The 19,482-nt window shown below is 44.3% G+C and overlaps 1 protein-coding gene across 1 annotated transcript; it reads left to right on the forward strand.

The window, feature by feature from the left end:
- The first annotated feature begins 306 nt into the window (after positions 1–306).
- LOC145517097 (uncharacterized) lies at positions 307–16,738 on the forward strand. Its single transcript, XM_081519354.1, has 3 exons — positions 307–340; positions 1,055–3,904; positions 13,234–16,738. Exons 1-2 carry the CDS (start codon positions 307–309, stop codon positions 2,236–2,238), a joined length of 1,218 nt encoding a protein of 405 aa, XP_081375480.1. The 3' UTR covers positions 2,239–3,904; positions 13,234–16,738.
- The last annotated feature ends 2,744 nt before the right edge of the window (positions 16,739–19,482 follow it).

A 19,482-nucleotide genomic window follows, 5' to 3' on the forward strand; every position in this document is an offset into this window, starting at 1 on the left:
CTACACTGTTGGTGGGGATGTAAATTGGTGCAACCACGCTAGAGAACAGTCTGGAGGTTCCTCAGAAAGCTAGAAATACCATATGATCCAGCAATTCCACTCCTGGATATATATTTAAAGAAAACCATAGTTCAAAAAAATATGTGCACTCCAGTGTTCTTAGCAGCACTATTACACTAGTCAAAACATGGAAGCAACCTAAATGTCCACTGACAGGTGACTGGATAAAGAGAAAGTGTGGTACATATATACATGGAATATTACTCGGTCATTAAAAAAGAATGAAATAATGCCATTTGCAGCAACATGGATGGATCTGGAGATGGTCATACTAAGTGGAGTAAGTCAGACAGAGATAGACAAATACTATATGATATCACTTATGTGTGGAATCTAATATGACACAAATGAACTTATCAACAAAACAGAACCACACTCACAGAGGTAGAAAACCGGCTCGTGGTTGCCAAGGAGAGCCACGGGAGGGGAGGGATAGGTTGGGAGTTTGAGGTTAGCAGATGCAGACTGTTACATCTAGAATGGATAAGCAGCAAGAGTCTAGTGTACAGCACAGAGGATCATATATATATACTCAGTGTGGTGGTGCCCTGTGATAAACGACGCTGGAAAAGAATATACATATACTATACATATATATGAGTCATAGCGCCGTACAGCTGAAACTAATAAACCCTTGTAAGTTAACTATACCTCAATAAAATTAATTTTTCAAAATAAAGATAAATAAAAATCTTTTTTTTTCTTTTTGCTCCAGGAGTGGGCATGGCATTTACTTGTCAGGTCTTCTGAGCTCCCTTGAATCTGGGAGGCCCTTGGTCTTCATGACCTTAGAGAGTACAGTCTGGTCCTCTCAGATTGGGTTTTGTCTGATGGTTCTCTGACTCAGGAATGTATCTGTGAGTAAATGTATACTTGATGACATCGAAGACCTGGGGATATTTTGCTAAGGGGAAAACGCGGTCATATTTGTCATGGTCGCCACAGAAAGCAGAGGACCCACGGAAAGAATTTAACTAAGACTGTTTTGACACAGGGACGCTTTTCAGAGGCGCAGGTGGGGTTAAGGGAGCAGCGAGGGGCCACGGGGACCAGCACCCAGCGGGCGCGCATCCCGGGTGGGCAGAGGGGGCTTCCCAGCGCTGCGCTCGAGGGGCGGGACGAGGCCACCGCGAGCTGGAGACGAGGGGCTGCCGGGGGCTGGGGTTCCCCCGCCTTAGAACGGCAAACCCTCCTGAGGAGAGTCCGTTCCCTCCGTCCCCACGCAGGAGAGACAGACGGCTGCCTCTCCTTCGCACCTCAAACAAGGGAGCCTCTGAGGCGGCTCGAGGAATTGCTTGGAAAGACGGGGGGCGGCGGCGGCAAGGAGCAGACACGGGCATTTGGTTTCCTACCTGGACGTGTGCGCGGCCAGCAGACCGGAGGACGGCTCCACGCTTCCCGCACCAGAGAAGACGCTCACAGAGCGAAGCCAAGTGGGGGGGCGAGAGGACCCGCGGGAAGAGAGTCGAGACCCCCCTCAGACGGCCCCACGCTGCCCTGGAGAGCGACGCCGGGCGGAGGGGCGAGAGGAGGGCCCGCGGGAGGAGTCCAGACCCCACCCCTCAGGTCTCTTTCTTTTTTTTTTCTTGGCCTCGCTGCCTGCACTGTCCTAGTTCCCCAACCAAGAATCGAACCCGCGGCCCGGCCCTGCACTGGGAACGCAGAGTCTTAACCACGGGACCCCCGGAGAAGTCCTCTCCCTCAGGCCCCCGATTTCTGAGGGACGTGGAAGATGACGTTCCCGCAGGTGTCTGCAGCCTTCAAGACGGCTTTATCCAGCCGAGACTGAAGAACCCTTCGGAAAGCACCCGAGTTGGGTACTTTAGGAGGCAAAGGCGTGTGCTCCGGAAGAATGACGGCGGACGCCATGCTTGTCCGGAAGAGGTAGCCAGATGTGACCGAGAGCGGCGAACGCCTGCCATGCTGAGCGGAAGCCAGCCGCTCCGGCACGGGGCGTGTGGAGACTCACCGTCACTGAGCCCGCCAAGGCGAGGAGGGCAGACGCAGCCGAGGACGCGGAGGCCACGGGCCAGCTCCCGGCCGCACGCCCGCGGGGACCCGCTGGAGCCCCGCGCACAGCTGGCCTTCGCCGGGCGTGGGAGGAGACCTCTGAACTGCATTAGAGACAGAAGTTTTCAAAGAAATAGAATCCTCAATATTGCAATGAAACCATTCTAACCACTGAACGTAACAGGAAAGTTATGAAGAGGAGCTGAGATTTCATTAAGGAGCCCACTCAGCACCAAAAGAAAAAGGGAAGTTTGTTTTTTTGTTTTTTATAAATTTATTTATTTTAGTTGGGGGCTAATTACTTTACAATATTGTAATAGTTTTTGCCATACATTGAAAAGGGAAGTTTAAAGTATCATAGCCATTTTCGGAACTTCCCTGGTGGTCCAGTGGTTAAGATCCTGTGCTCCCAAAGCAAGGGGCACAGGTTCGATCCCTGGTTGTAGAACTAACATCCCGCAAGCTGCACGGTCAAAAAAAAAAAAAAATCACAGTCAGTTTTTAAAAAATGAAATTGTTTCATATTTATGCTCCAGTTAATTGTACTCCTCAATAAATTTTTACATTTAAAAAGTGAAGTATATATATGCTGCTGCTAAGTCGCCTCAGTCGTGTCCGACTCTGTGCGACCCCATAGAGGGCAGCCCACCAGGCGCCGCCGTCCCTGGGATTCTCCAGGCAAGAACACTGAAGTGGGTTTCCATTTCCTTCTCCAGTGCATGAAAGGGAAAAGTGAAAGTGAAGTCGCTCAGTCATGTCCGACTCTTAGCGACCCCATGGACTGTAGCCCACCAGGCTCCTCTGTCCATGGGATTTTCCAGGCAAGAGGACTGGAGTGGGGTGCCATTGCCTTCTCCGGAAGTATATGTATAGATGCAAATAAAAAGAATTAGAAATGCATTGAATTGTTAATTATTAACAATTGTTAACATGTAAAGGGCATCTCAGGTGGTTCAGTAATCCGCCTGCAATGCAGGAGACACAGGAGACTTGGGTTTGATTCCTGGGTCGAGAACATTCCCAGGAAGAGAGCATGGCAACCCGTTCCAGTACTCTCGCCTGGAGAATCCTATGAACAGAGGAGCCTGGTGAGCTACCATCCATAGGGTTGAAAAGAGTCGGACACAACTGAAGCGACTGAGCGTGTATGTAATACATGAAGGGAAAATGAGATTATGAAAAGTAACAAGAATGGAAGAGAAGTTCTTTGGTATTTGAAACATAGTAAGCCATGTATTTGCCTATTACTTCTAGAGTTATTATAAGGGAAAGAAAATTACCTGGCATTTTCTCTATCAGGCACTGTGAGTAATATACCCTGAGGGTCGGAGGGGACCATACCTGCAAAGCCTTCATCCAAAGACCTGGCCCTAAAGAAGCTCAGTCTCCTCCCCTCACCCTTCAATTCACCTTCCTCGTTGGTGTTTTACACTAAACGTGATGGTCCAAATGTCATTTTTTGTTTAAAACTGAAAAACATTAGAATAAATACTACAAATGCTATTATGATCTTAACAGTCATCCCCTTTTGAAGGCTCGGTACTCAACTGTTTTCTTCATATATGAACTTAGCATTTGTTCAGTGTTTTCAGTAGATTTGTATTTATTTAATTCTTCCCAGGTTCCTTCTGTAGTCTTAAAATGTGTTTTCTGCTTCCCATGAACACAGCCACGACTCAAAGCTTTCCTTATCTGCGTGGCTCTGACGTGTCTCTTCTCCATCCGTCTCTCTTGTGGAGCATCTCCAGGGAGCCTCCCAGGAAAGCACACTTGCGGTTCTAAAGGTCCAGGAGGGCCCAGAAAGGCTCAGCTTCTCCCCAGTCTCCGCGGCCCCGTGAGTGTCTCCTGCCCGCTTTCCCGGCTCACACCCATCCACCTCTGGTACTTCTGCTGCAGGGCCTGCGATGCTCCCCAACAGCTCGCTCCCAGCCTCCATCCCCCCTACAGGCATTTACGAGGGCCTACTATGTGGGGGCTATCTGGAGGCTGGAGGACAGCAATGATGAAATATGCTCAGCCCTGGCTGGCCACACACCAAGACCCGGACCTTCCCCTGGCTTCCTGACTCCAGGTTGGCCAAGAACTATATCCTAAGCTTAGCATGAATACCACCCCCTCTAATTCTTTTTTTCAAAGTGACTGCCATGATGATCTTGGCTGTCAATTCTGTACTTTAAGTTGGTTGATTAAAAAAAAAAAAAAATCCAAGCTATAATTAATTTCCTTTCACATTTTTCTGCCTGTGATAAACTACCTCTCTGGGTCATAAACATAGTAATCTTAGTTTTATGAGCAGAGAAAGTTGTTAACAGTAATTTTTAAAAGATGTTATTTTACAAAACAAAACCAGACTGGATTTAACTGGATCCCATGGGGGACTGTCACCACACTTAAAGTGCCATCACAGTTCCACTGGTCACTGAATGGGCTTAAATCAACTTTGTAAGTGGACTTCTCTGACATAAAGATTCATGTGGGACAAATATGGGACTAGACATTTATTCTCCTATTGCTGTTCTGCCTGTAACTCTAAACTCCCTGAAAGGGCTACAAAATAGTTCAGGGACTTTAGTTGGAAATATCTGATTTATTGTGATTGTCCCAGCTCTCTGCTTACTTGTGCTTTTGAATAAAGTTAATCCTAACGTAACCATTCAGACATGAAGCACGTCTTTTTAAAAATCTTTATTTCCCTGCATGGGGTCTTGGTTGCAGCATGTGGGATCTAGTTCCCTGACCGGGGATCAAACCCAGGCCCCTGCATTGGGAGCTTGGAGTCTTAGCCCCTGGACCACCAGGGAAGTCCCCACAAGCACATCCTCAATGAAGTTTTTGTTAATTTCTCACTTACCAAAATAAAACTTTCGATAGAATTGTTTCTCTACATTGAGTTTACACTTTTTTTTTATTTGAGAGGAAAAGAGACAAAATTTCAAAGGAAATGAAATGTACGGGCTAGAAAAGATGGAAAACTAATAAATCCATGCGTGTGAACTCACTTCTGAATCTGGCTCTTGGGATTAACTAAATATTGTGGATCAGCTTTAGAATCACGCTTGGGTATAAATAGTCCTCCTTCAATATTTCAAACTCCTGGATAGTATGTTTTCTGAATTTTCTTTAACAATAAATTGATGACCGAAAACATTAAGTAACATAGTCTACAACCATGTTGATCTACAGCTAAAACTAAAATCTTCTATCTAAATAGAGTGGAATTGTGACGAATAATTACAATTTGTTGGTGTAAAACCATTGCTCCTGTTGAATCTTTAAAATCCATTCCCTCAGTTCCCTGCTCAGCTTGAAGCTGAATCCTTATCCTCTGCTCCGTCCGCATTCTCAAGTCACATTCCTCTTAAACACACACTCACTCTTGTCCCTCAAGCCACTTCTCACCAAACTATTCCTTAACAGTATTTCAATCCAGCCAGAACCAAATTCCAACAGAAGGAATGTGACTCAAAGCCAGAACCTTATCTTTTTATAGAACAGAGTAGCATCCACAGTTACTTGACTTGGACAGTAAATAGTACATCCCCAGCGTCATGTGCAGGAGAGCTTAATAAGACAGTTTGGTGATGAAATACCTTGGGCAGGAAAGCCACAGGAAATTCCAAGAGACGGATCGGGGCCAAATCCTGCAACAAATTTAATTTAGCCTGACAAAACACACATGTAATTGATAATAGCAGTGAGCACCAAAAAAAAAAGCACAAACGTTAATCCTTAGGCACTATGCTCATGATATTCAATTATAGCATGGAAAAATACATGTAATAAAATATACAGAAGATTAACGCTTATAAAACTGTTAGCCTTCTCAACATCTGTTGCATTTAATCTAATGTGCTTAGTAAGGCATTGACTAGAAGCCCTTGACCAGGTACTGTCCTCATTATAAACCCAGCACCCTACATATGAGGCACTAACAAATACAGGTGGTCATTTTAATATTCACACAGACAAACTGCACAAGCCACTACTTCTTTCAACCCCTATAAAAACACTCCCTTGGTTTGGAATTATCACTTGTTAACCAGTGAACCAGTGAAGTTGCTCAGTCGTGTCCAACTCCATCCTCCATCCATGGGATCTCCCAGGCAAGAGTACTGGAGTGGGTGCCATTTCCTTCTCCAAGGGATCTTCCCGACCCAGGGATCGAACCCAGGTCTCCCGCACTGCAGGCAGACACGTTACCATCTGAGCTACCAGGGAAAGCACTGCTGATTACTAATCTTGAAGAAATTATAGAAAACAAATACCAAGAACTTTTCAATGGGGAAAGAGATAAATTCCGCAAATTCTATACAAGGGCTGTCCAATGGAAATATTATAGTTATAATAAAAAATGTTAAAAGAGCCAGGTGAAATAAATGTTAACAGTATTTTAACTCAATATATCCAAAATATTACCATTTTATGTAATAAATATAAGCAATTATTGATAAAATATTTTTAATCCTTTTTTATGTGTCCAAAATATGATTACATATTTTTGTTGAAATATAAGTCACATTCAATACTATGATAGTTCAGGTGTACTACACAATGATTTGATATTTGCAAAAATTATGAAATGGGCTTTCCAGGTGGCTCAGTGGTAAAGACTCTGCCTGCCAATGCAGAAGACATGCGAGACTTCAGTTTACTCCCTGGATTGGGAAGATCCCCTGGAGAAGGAAATGGCTACCCACTTCAGTATTCTTGTCTGAAGAATCCCACAGACAGGAGCCGGTGGGCTACAGTCCACAGCATCACAGAGAGTCAGAAACAACTAAGCGCACACACACATATCAAAATTGTGAAATGATCACACTCTCTATTAACCATCTATTCACATACAAACTTATTACAAGGTCATTGACCATATTCCTTGCTCTGTATGTTGCACACCATAAGTTATTTACATATGACTGGAGGCTTATGCCTCTTAATCTCCATCACTTAATCCCCCCGTCCTCTCATCCCCCACCCTTCCAGCAGTGACCAATTTGTTCTCTGTATCTATGAATCTGTTTTCATTGTGCTTTATTTTGTTTTTAGGTTTCGTGTATAGGTGAGATCATGCAGTATTTGTTTTTCTCTGATATATTTCACTTAGCATAATACCCTCTAGATCCATTTATGGGGCCACCAATGACAAGATTTTATTTTTAGTGGCTGAGTAATACTCCATTGTGTGTATATGGGTGTATATATACATACATATGTATGTATACATCACATCTTTATCCATTCATCTGTTAATGGACATGGGTTGCTTCCATAATTTGGCTATAGTAAATAGATCTGCAATGATCACTGGAAGGCATATATCCTTTCAAATTAGGATTAGTATAGTTTGAAATCAGGAAGTATGATACCTATAGATTTGTCTTTCTCTCTCAAGATCGTTTTGGCTGTTCTGAGTCTTTAGTGTTTCTATACAAAGTTTAGAATCATTTGTTCTAGTTCTATGAGAAATGCATTTGGTATTTTGATAGGGATTTCACTGAATCTAGTTTGCCTTGGGTAGTATGATCATTTTTACAATGTTAAGTCTTCTTATCAATGGCTATGGTATACCTTTCCATCTATTTATGTCATCCTTAATCTCATTAATTAATGTCTTATATCGGTACTTTTCCAAATACAAGTATTCTGCCACCTGGGTTAGATTTACTCCTAGGTGTTTTATTCTTTTTGATGCAATTTTAAATGGGATTGTTATCTAAATTTATTTCTCTGACAGTCTGTTGTTATTATAGAAATGAAACAAATTTATTAACTTTGTATCCTGCAACTTTACTGAATTCATTGATTAGTTTTAAAATTTTTTGGTGGCATCTTTAGGGTTTTTAATACATAGTATCATGTGTTTCCTTTCATCACTCTGAATATAAAATGTCACTCCTTTCTACCTGCAAAATTCTGCTGAAAATTCACCTAATCAACTTATGGGAGTTGCCGTGTACATAACCATTGCTTTTCTCTGACGCCTTTGACGGTCTCTCTGTATCTTTAGCTTTCCATGTTAATTATAATGTGTCTCGGTTTGGAGCTCACTGTGTTTACCTCCTCTGGGACTGTCATGTTTCCTGGATCTGGATGTTGGTTTCCTTTTCCAGGTGAGGGTAGTTTTCAGCTATAGTCTTCAAATTAAGTCCTCTGCCCCAGTATCTCTATTTTCTCCTACTGGCACCACTATATAACCAATGTTAATGTATTTGATGTTGCCCCAGAGATGTCTTAAACTATCCTTATTAAAATTTTCTTTTCTGTTCTACTAGGGTGATCACTGCTACTGAGTTTCCAGCTTAGTGATCCATTCTTCTGTGTCTTGAAATCTACTGCTGGTCCCTTCTAGTGCAGTTTTTGTTTCAGTTATTATATTCTCCCACTTCTGGCTCTTCTCTATATTTTCTTCCTCTTTGTTAAAGTTCTTACTGTGTCCGTCCATTCTTCTTCTCTGAAGTTCACTGAGCACCTTTACGATCGTCACCTTGAACTCTTTATCAAGTAAATTGCTTATCTCCACTCTGTTCAGTTCTTTTTCTGAAGTTTTGTCTCGTTCTCTCGTTTGCAGGGTACTACTCTGTCACGTCGTGTTTGCCTTGTTCCCCGTATTTATTTCCACGTAGTATGTGTCTTTGAGCTTCCCTGGTAGCCCAGCTGGTAAAGAATTTGCCTGCAATGCGCGAGACCCCGTTTTGACTCCTGGGTCAGGAAGATCCTCTGGAGAAGAGATAGGCTACCCACTGCAGTATTCTTGGGCTTCCCTGGTGACTGAGACAGTAAAGAATCTGCCTGCAATGTGGGAGACCTGGGTTCAATCCCTGGGTCAGGAAGATCCCCTGCAGAAGGGAAAGGCTACCCACTCCAGTGTTCTGGCCTGGAGAATTCCATGGACTGTATATTCCCTGGGGTCACAAAGAGTCAGACACGACTGAGTGATTTTCACTTTCAGTAGGCATCTTGGTTATGTTTCCTGGCCGTACAGAAGAGGCCTGTGGAGGGGAGACATCCTGTGGAGACCATAAGCTCACTCCATGGGCTCTGTTGTGTGGGCCCCTCTGCTGTGACGGGCCAGCTGCCGTGAGAAGACTGGAAGGCTCGTCTGCCCACCCCCTGGTTGGCCGCCAGGTCCTGCTTCATTCAGTGGTGGATAGGGCCGGGCCTCTTCACAGCTGCCTGTGTGACCCTGGGGGCCCCAGACTGGTGCTGACCTATGATAGACAGGTAAACCCTGCATTAATAGGCTAGAGGAGAGATGCCTAAATGGCACTTGGCAATACAAGTGTCCCTGTAACAGAATAAGCTCCCCCAAATAGATGCCACCAAAATTCTGTCCCAAGGGGGAGTCCAGCAGATGAGTCTGACCCAGGCACCTTTCAGATGACTGCCTCTGAGCTGGGACTCAGGGCGTGAGGTATGCAGGAGGCCTTTAAGAGCAGAGTCTGTCTCCAACAGCTCCTGATACAAGCTCTGCAGGCCTGCGGAGCCAGCTGCTCTGGGGGCGCCTCTTTCCGGTGCAGCGCTCCCAGGCTGGGGAGTCTGGGGTGGGGCGTGGACCCCTCACTCCCTAGGGAGAAGCTCTGCAGCTGCAATTACCCTCCCACGTGTGGGTCTTCTCAGGGGGGTGTGGATCTTGACTGCACCATGTGCCCCCTCTTCCTACCCATCTGCGTTTCCTTCTTTATATCTTTAGTTGTGGAAAATCTTGCTTCCTACTCCTTGGGTCCTTCTCATCAATAATTGGTTTTAAATAGTTTTAATGTTGGTGTGCCCATAGGAAGAGGTGAGCTCACAGTCTTATTCTGACGTCTTGGTACCACCTCCAATATGTATCTTGTGTGTGTGTGTTAGTCACTCAATAGTGTCCAACTCTTTGTGACCCCATGAACTATAGCCCACCAGGCTCCTCTGTCCAAGGGATTCTCCAGGCAAGGATACAGGAGTGGGTTGCCATTCCCTTCTCCAGGGGATCTTCTTGACCCAGGGATTGAACCTGTGTCTCCTGCGTTGCAGGCAGGTCTCCTGCATTACCATCTGAGCCACCAGGGAAGCCCATGTATCTTATACTTACACAATATCTTAATTAAGACCAGCCACATTTTGAGTGGTCTGTAGCCACATGTAGCTGTTGGGTTGTGCAGGTACTAACCTATAAGCTACTAACCCTGGCACAGTTCTAGAACTAATTGTATCTTGGCAGAGCCTGAAGCAAAAGCGTATATACTACTACTTCATGAAAGCCGCGATGTCAGCAAGTAGACTTGAGACAAAGGGAGTGCAGCAGGGAAGGAAGGTCGCCGAGTTGGCCGCAGCATAGAAACAAGGACAACTGTTTGCTCCATCTCATGCTATCATCTTCTGAGAGCCGGAGACTACTGTGTCTCAGTAGAAGGAAGAATTCATCAGCTAGCTTCCATTTCACCTTGACCCAAGTTTCCTTCACAGAACATTGACTCGCCCACACTTTCAAACTGCACATAACTTGACACCAGGTCAGATTCCACATCTCACACCTTAGCGGCTACAAGGAAAGTCCAGAGAGGCAATCAACCAATGCTCAGCTGGGGCAGGAAGCAGGGCATGGTTGGGTTGTACCCACGTGAATATATTTGCCATAGCAGCTGGGAAAACAAATGGGGCTGAGGGCCCCAGGGACAGGAGTGGCAGAGAGGACGTGAGGTGGTGGATAAGGAATGTCTGATGCAATCAAGAGAAGAACGCACAAGTGACTAAGAGTTGCCACTGGTGCACCCTGACTGAGTCATGGCAAACTAAATTCACATTATGCTTTGTTTAAAGCACCAGATGGGAAGATTACGCTATGACTTGCCTGAATCACTACCTCTCCATTGTCCGTCTAATCTTCCAATCTGAAGGAGCTTAAGTCCTTTGTTTGAACCAAGCTTTGTCCTCCTTGAATTTCCATATGAAAAGATTTTCAAGGCCCTGAAACCAATAACACCAAGACCAGACAGCTTTGTCCTATTTCTCTTCTGATCCTAGGACCCAGTTCTGATGACTGGGTTTCTGCTCTTTTACTTAGTTTTGTACTTTTTCCCTCTATTTCCTTCCTCTTTCCCATGGAGCTGGAGACCGGTATCTGCCAGGATCCATCAGCCTGAGGCTGGCGTTGTCCCTTCATTTCTTTATATCACCACGTGTTTGCTTACCAGGGCACTTGTCTACCCAGAAGCCAGATGATGTGTCTCACTGGGTCTTCCAAGTAGAGATCTTCCCTGGTGTATCCTTGCCACCCTGGTCTCCACAAACTGCCTTCCTCAGCATTACTGGACTTCCCACAGTATCAGCAGCATAATCTGTGCCCTAACTCTACCCTCCCAGGGATTTATTTTACTTTAAAGGGAAAAATGTTCTCCCAAGTGCAAAGAGCTGCTGACTCTTTTTTTCCTAGCCAGGGCCTTCCCAGGGGTGTCTGCCCCCCATTCTGTAGCCTGCACACCCCTCGCTCTGGTTACGGCCCAGCCCCAGGGTGCACGGCTCGGTGAGCAGAAGCACACTGGGGCAAGTCCCAGCTGCCCACTTCAACATCGCTGCCTGGAAAACATTTCCTCCACACTCTTCCAAAGACTCTTCTCATCCAGTCTCTGCTTGAATGTTCTCCCTCAGAGAGCCCCAGTCTAATGCAGACCTTTATTACATCTCAGTTCAGTTCAGTTCAGTTCAGTCGCTCAGTTGTGTCTGACTCTTTGCAACCCCATGGACTGCAGCATGCCAGGCCTCCCTGTCCATCACCAACTCCTGGAGTTTACTCAAACTCATGTCCATTGAGCTGGTGATGCCATCCAACCATCTCATCCTCTGTTGTCCCCTTCTCCTCCCGCCTTCAATCTTTCCAAGCATCAGGGTCTTTTCCAATGAGTCAGTTCTTCGCATCAAGTGGCCAAAGTATTGGAGTTTCAGCTTCAGCATCAGTCCTTCCAATGAACACCCAGGACTGATTTCCTTTAGGATGGACTGGTTGAATCTCTTTGCTGTCCCAGGGACTCTCAAGAATCTTCTCTAACACTACAGTTCAAAAGCATCAATTCTTCAGTGCTCAGCTTTCTTTATAGTCCAACTCTCACATCAATACATGACTATTGGAAAAACCATAGCTTTGACTAGATGAACCTTTGTTGGCAAAGTAATGTCTCTGCTTTTGAATATGCTATCCAGGTTGGTCATAGCTTTTCTTCCAGGAGCAAGCGTCTTTTAATTTCATGGCTGCAGTCATCATCTGCAGTGATTTTGGAGCCCAAGAAAATAAAGCCTGTCACTGTTTCCATTGTTTGCCCATCTATCTGCCATGAAGTGATGGACCAGATGCCATGATCTTAGTTTTCTGAATGTTGAGTTTTAAGCCAGCTTTTTCACTCTCCTCTTTGACTTTCATCAAGAGGCTCTTTAGTTCTTCTTCACTTTCTGCCATAAGTGTGGTGTCATCTGCATATCTGAGGTTATTGGTATTTCTCCCAGCAATTTGATTCCAGCTTGTGCTTCATCCAGTCCAGCATTTCTCATGATGTACTCTGCATATAAGTTAAATAAGCACGGTGACCATATACCCTCAAAGCATTTGTCATAATTTAAATATTATATACCCATTTGCTTATTTACTTATCTTCCTTTTATCTCAAAATGTAAGGTACATGAAAGCCAAAATAACCAGTTTATATCTAGTCCCCATGATAGTTTCAAAATCATTATTTTTTTAATGAATGAATGATCTATGTATCTAGCAACTAGGCTCTTTATATTAAAAATCAAGCAGATGACAGAGACTAGGAGTCAGAATCTCCCAGAGGTCAGGGAGGTAGCGTAATTTGTAAACCACTCATTGACAGCACTAGAAAGTATCAGCATTGGGGGCAAACTGCAAAAAACAAAAAAAACAACCCATAGTTCCTAAGACATTCAAACTCAAATATAGTCTACTTGCCCAGTAGAACTCATCCTGGTCTCAGTCCATTGCCTCTACCAGCACTGCTGGACTTCCTTAACTCCTGCAGCCTGTGGGTCAGGAATTCAGGACCCATGGATACAGTGCTCTCCTAATTCTCAAAATAGCCTCATTGGCAAATTAATATGGAATTCTACCCCCAGGACTTTGCATACGTTATTCCCTCCATTCCTTTCACATCTGCCTTCTCCACCTTCACTTTACAGAGGAAGGGTGAACAGTCACCTTCTTCATGGGGCCTTTCCTGACCACTCCTGCCTTCTCCCGTTCCTGTGTGTTTGCACGGTGCCTGGCACTCCTGTGTACCTGTTTGTCTCCCTGCCAGACTCCCCCTAAGAGCTGGGACTGTGTCCTGCTGTATCCTTGGTACTTGGCACATTGCTTGGCATAGAATAGAATTCAAGATTTTTGGAATTAACAAAGGACTCCAGCATAGGGATTCCTAGCTGGTTGAATCATACTTCTTTGGAAGCCGAAGAATGGATCCAACTGTGGATGAAGGTCATGAACACTGCGACACAGGCTCCATCCTATGTGACATCCTTTCTGAACGACTCTACTGAAGACAAGCTTTGCTTTGAAGACAAGCTTTGCTCTGACTCGTGAGGCCTGCAAAGCCAGGCAGAAGTCAGGGTGTTGGGAAATGGCCAAAGGAGAGGAGATAAGAGGTTGTGGCTTCGGTGAGTGTGGGTTGAGGTCGTGGTTTCGTAAACCAAGTATGAATATTTTTGTAAGTGCTGGGATGCGTAGGACGGTGGAAGAGTGTGGGGGAGGAGGCGTGGTTCCAGGTCACAACGTGCCTCTGTTTACTGGATTCACCCTCTGGTGGTTTTACAAGCCTAAGGCTGGAGCCCTTCCAGTGGTTTCACTTTTGTTTCACCAAAGAGCCTGAAAGCGCTATTTTTAAAGTCGCATCATTGGCAGGATCCTATGAATTAATCTGTGTGCGCCTTTCCCACCCAAGTTCTCAGTTTATAACAGGGTTAGAACCCGGCTCCTTCTGTTTCTTGTCGTACACATGTAAATCCAACTGCTTCTTTCTCCCTCTTAAATAAATGGACTGGTATTTGCTTTATTCTTGAATTTAATATCAGGATTGCTAAATGTCTGTTAAGATTTAGGTGAATAGAGTTGATATAAATGGAGCCAAGAAACCCACATGTTTTAGATGATGGCCAAAATTCTAATGCAGTCTCTTAAAAATATACCCGATGGAACCCTTCGGGATACTGGTCTTCCCTAACTTATGGTCTCACGAATGCCTCCCTCTAAGAATTACGTCCGTCAGCAGCTAGTAGTGTCCCCAGTGATGTCAGCCCTGAGAAATTATAAAGTTTGGGCTGCTATATGTCTGTAACTTTAATTCTCCCAGCAACCTGCTGGGACAGGTGTTTGTAACAGACCATGGTGTTACCCTGTGTAATCCCTAGACTGGCTGTGAACATTCTCCAAAGAGTGGAGAGGGGCTGAAAACTGAGTTAATAATCAGTCATGTCCTCATGATGAAACCGCCACAAAAATCCCTCAAGCATGGGGTTCAGAGAGCCTCCAGGATGTTGAACAGATCTACATGCCAGAGGGGTGGGGCCACGCCAACTCCACAGGGACAGGAGCTGCTTGGGACCCTTCCAGTCTTCCTGCATGCATCTCTTCATCTGGCTATTCATCTGTCTCCTTTATCATAGCTTTTATTATATAATAAGCTGGTGAATGTGTTTTCCTGAGTACTTTGAGTGGTTCTACCATGTGATTCAATCCAAGAGGGGTCTTAGGATCCCTGACGTGTAGGCAAATTGAGCTACAAGAAATTGAGAGTACCCTGGAGACTTACTACTCACTATTGACTTTTACAATGAGGGCAGTCTTATGGGATTAGCCCTTAACGTATGGGGCTGCGCTAACTCAGATCAGTATCAGAATTTAATTAAATTGTAGGACATCCAGCTGATGTCACAGAGGATTACTTGGTGCAGGGGAAAAAAATATTTCTGATGGCAGAAGAATAATATGCTTATGTGTATAAGTGAAGGAAGACACCATAGAAAGTTTTCCCTATATGCCCCCCAATGACCTTCACCTTCTAATATTGTCATCCTTGTTTTAATCTTCTCCTGGAGACGACTTTAGATAGACTGTATATATTTGCTACCTAAATAATTAAATGCTACTTCAGGAGACCCACAGGTAGTAGATGTGCTCAGCGCCGGAGTCTCATCTCTTTGGCATTTAAAATGCCCGGGCACATCGGCCAGCTCCTTACCATTCACATCTGTACGTCCCCATAGGCAACAGATGCTGGGAATTCATGCTTCTCCCAGCCCTCAAACCATGATGGATAAGAGTTAGTGGACAAGTACAGGAGTTCCCTCAGCCCTGGGTGGGATCACTTTAATATCCATATTCTACCAAGTGGGTGCAGTCAGCCCCAAATGCATTGCCAGTAAAAAAAAGTCAGTTCACTGGGTGGGGAGTAAAGTGTGAAACCACGTGAAACAGAAATAAAGGAGATAAGATGAAGGAAGAGATAACTGGCCAGGAGGATGGGCGACCATCTAAATACCAGAGCCAGGGGTTTCAGCCTGGGCACATCTCCTAATACCATTAAGTCATCCACTAGATTACAACACAGGAATTCAGGTTGAGGACACCAACATTTGGTCTATAGCCACCACCACAGAATATCTTATCATGCAGATTATCCCCGTGGGCAACTGAACTGCGGGGCTCTGAGAGACGGGACAGAACACGGAGCTCTAAGTGTTATGCAGTCTATCTAAATGGAATAATCTAAAATTGTTATGAAAACCTGTCAGACTGAAGAAGGTCACTATGTTTTTTAAGAGATTTGAAGAACAGTGTTCAAATGCATAAGAATTCAGTCTCACTCTTGCTTTTTGTCTTGATGTGTGTCAGAGACCTTTGAGAAGTTACTTCACTTCTCTGAGCCTTAATTTTCTCACCTGTGAAATGGACACAATAATTCCTACTACATTTGGTAGTGATAAGATAAAGTGTGCAAAACAACAAGTTTAGAGCTAGAGAACTGCTTTATTTTAAATTTTTTAATTTATTTTTTAATGGAGTGTATATTATGTTACAATATTGTGTTGGTTCCTGATGTACAACAAAGTGTCTTTAAAAATTTTAAACTTGCAATGATGGCACTTTTGCCTATACACCAGATTACTCAAGCAAAAATGGTAATATCAAGTCAAAGTCAACACTGGTGTATGCTATAGATTGAATGTTCACAAGCTAAATCTTAACCCCCAATGTGAGTGCATTTGGAGGGTGATTAGGTCATGATGGTGGGACTCTTACAGAAGAGAACTCCCTTCTTCTGTCTGCCATGTGAGGACACAGCAAAAAGGTGTCTATGGACTAGGAGGAGGGCTCTTCACCAGACATCAGATCTACAGGCACCTTGATCTTTGACGTCTTGGCATCCAGCACTGTGAGAAATAAATGTTTGTTGTTTATAAGCCACTGGGTCTGTGGCATTCTGTTATAGCCCTCTGATGGACCGAGAGAATATGCTTAGGATAGAAAACTCAACAATGCCTGTCGATATTGAAATACTTGATCTACGAATGTTAAAATAACATTAATAATCTAATGCTGTTTTCAGATATATGCATCCAAAAATTTTTATTCCTTCAAACCTGATTTTTGATAAAGTTTTCTTATTAAAGCTGTTATATGTAAAAGAAATATGCTATCAAAATGGTGAGACTTTATCTAAATAAGTTACCATCATCAGGTAAAAATGAATTTTGGATCTTAAAAAGCAAGATGATAGAGAAAATGAAGGCATAGCTCTCCAAAATTGTGATTTTCAATATGCAAAATATAATGTGTAAAACCACACTGAGTTCAGTTCAGTCACTCAGTCGTGTCCAACTCTTTGCGACCCCATGAATCGCAGCACACCAGGCCTCCCTGTCCATCACCAACTTCTGGAGTTTATCCAAACTCATGTCCATTGAGTCGGTGATGCCATCCAGCCATCTCATCCTCTGTCGTCCCCTTCTCCTCCTGCCCCCAATCCTTCCCAGCATCAGGATCTTTTCCAATGAGTCAACTCTTCGCAACAGGTGGCCAAAGTATTAGAGTTTCAGCTTCAACATCAGTCCTTCCAATGAACACCCAGGACTGATTCCCTTTAGGATGGACTGGTTGGATCTCCTTGCAGTCCAAGGGACTCTCAAGAGTCTTCACTAACATCACAGTTTAAAAGCATCAATTCTTCAGCACTCAGCTTTCTTTATAGTCCAACTCTCACATCCATACATGACTACTGGAAAAACCATAGCCTTGACTAGACGGACATTTGCTGGCAAAGTAATATGTCTGGTTTTCAATATGCTATCCAGGTTGGTCATAACTTTCCTTCCAAGGAGTAAGCGTCTTTTAATTTCATGGCTGCAATCACCATCCATAGCGATCTCAGAGCCCAAAAAAACAAAGTCTGACACTGTCACACACAAAATTTATCGTTATAAGAACTGGTAGTTGGAAGCATCCTTTTTAAGAGCTTGCTTCTGGAAAACTTGGAGCTAGAGACAAAACTTAAATTCATGAAAGACTGCTAAACAAGATAAGCAGGCCTAATCGGCCAAAAACAAATCAACTTCAAATATGTAAGAAAAGAACAGAAACACTGTATCATCTTGTAAGTATCCCAAGGTTCATAAAAATATTTCAAAAGCCCTGATCATCTCTGACAGATAGACACAGATATTTAAAGTCACATTAAAACACGCAACCCTGCCATCATGATGCACAAAATTACCAATAGGTGACAAAATTCTATGATTGAAAATATTTATTTTTTGGCCAATTTCTGTTTCAGTCCATTCCCTCGGAGCCTCCAGTGCAGCCTGACACATGGCAGACTTTAGAGAACCGCTCGCTGCCTTCTATTTATCAGTATGGCGGCAGTACTATCAAAGGAAGAAAGTGTTAACGCACATTTCTGAGTCCCAAATCCAAGCACAAACCATCACCAAGTAGGGACTATTGGTAAAAGCTCAGTTACGGGAAATCAAACACGAATGTTGCTCTAGAGTGCTATGGGGTTGTTTATGGAAGAAATGAGTACCAAGGAGACAGAGACAGGGCCTGGACACTGAGAGCCCGTCAACGCATCAAGCTGGATAATGGCACAACGGTCCGGGTGGTCCTCCCCAAACAGTAAGGTCTGGGAGGTCCAGAAGCACTGCCTGGAACCAGCAGGCAACATGGGAGGGCTCAGAAACTGAACCTGTAAGACGTCTGAAGTATCTCTTAATACCTTCTTTTTACTCAGCCAGAGATGAGCCCTCATGTGGTCAGAGGAGACTGGACCCAGTGCAGCCTCTGACCTCTAGTGCAGGTGGAAGCCTGCAATGGAAAACGATGACATGCGAACAGCATTTCTCCAGGAAAATATGCCCTTAGGAAGCTCAATTCCTTTCACACGGATTTTGTATCCATCAGATTTTGATTGTTAATTTCTCCCAAAGATCTTTCTAAGAATGAAGTGCACTGAGCCACAAATACAAACACTCTGATTTTGATGGTCTCAGTATCCCAAACTGTACGTTACACCGTGCGTTCCAGTTTACTGACCACTGGGGAATTAAGCCAATGGGAACTCACATTTAAAGGCTAAGACAGCTACAGATTTGTAAATGTAAGCTGCTCTCAGAAGGGATATGACCTTGGGAGGCATCCTTCTTCAGCCAAGGACAAGTCCCCGAGAGGTACTGGCTGATTGGTTGGAGGCAGCCAACCCTCCAGGCAACTGGGAGAGTGAACGTTGTAGTCCTGCAATGGGGGATCCTACCGCCTACGTCTTCTAAACGTGCAGGTAAATTAATGAGAAACTGGTCTAAGGTGGAAATGGCATCTAAAAATCTGTTCTTGTTTTGGTTTAGTCACTAAGTCATGTCTGACTCTTGCAATCCCACGGACTGTAGCCCGCCAGGCTCCTCTGTCCCTGGAACTTCCCCGGCAAGAGCACTAGAGGGGGTTGCCACTTCTGTTGCTGTCACAATAAAAAGACCCACCATCCCCTCCTCAATTCAAGATCCCTCTGAAAGCTCCTCCCAGCTGGAGTTCACACAGGATTAACCAAGGCCCTTGTTGTGTTGACTATGTTGCAGTTCAACTACTCTCCCTACACAAGCCTGTCTCCTTCATTCCTTCCATAGATATGGATTCAAAGTGAAAGTGAAAGTCGCTCAGTCGTGTCTGACTCTTTGCGACCCCATGGACTGAATTCTCTAGGCCAGAATACTGGAGTGGGTAGCCTTTTCCTTCTCCAGGGGATCATCCCAACCCAGGGATCGAACACAGGTCTCCCACATTGCAAGCAGATTCTTTACCAGCTGAGATTCTAAGAGCTCACCCCAATAAATGGACTGCGTGCAAAAAAAGAAAATAAAGGTGTAAGACATTAGTCACTATGCCTT

Source organism: Giraffa tippelskirchi, chromosome 8 (assembly GCF_054371585.1).
Source record: "Giraffa tippelskirchi isolate mGirTip1 chromosome 8, T2T-mGirTip1v1.2.pri, whole genome shotgun sequence".
Taxonomy (NCBI): domain Eukaryota; kingdom Metazoa; phylum Chordata; class Mammalia; order Artiodactyla; family Giraffidae; genus Giraffa; species Giraffa tippelskirchi.

Bases quoted from the DNA above. Each gene is read 5' to 3' on its own strand.
- LOC145517097 (XM_081519354.1), top strand. From the start codon at position 307: ATGGATGGATCTGGAGATGGTCATACTAAGTGGA. The intron at 341-1,054 runs GTAAGTCAGACA...GTTTTGACACAG, and splicing joins AGATGGTCATACTAAGTGGA to GGACGCTTTTCAGAGGCGCA.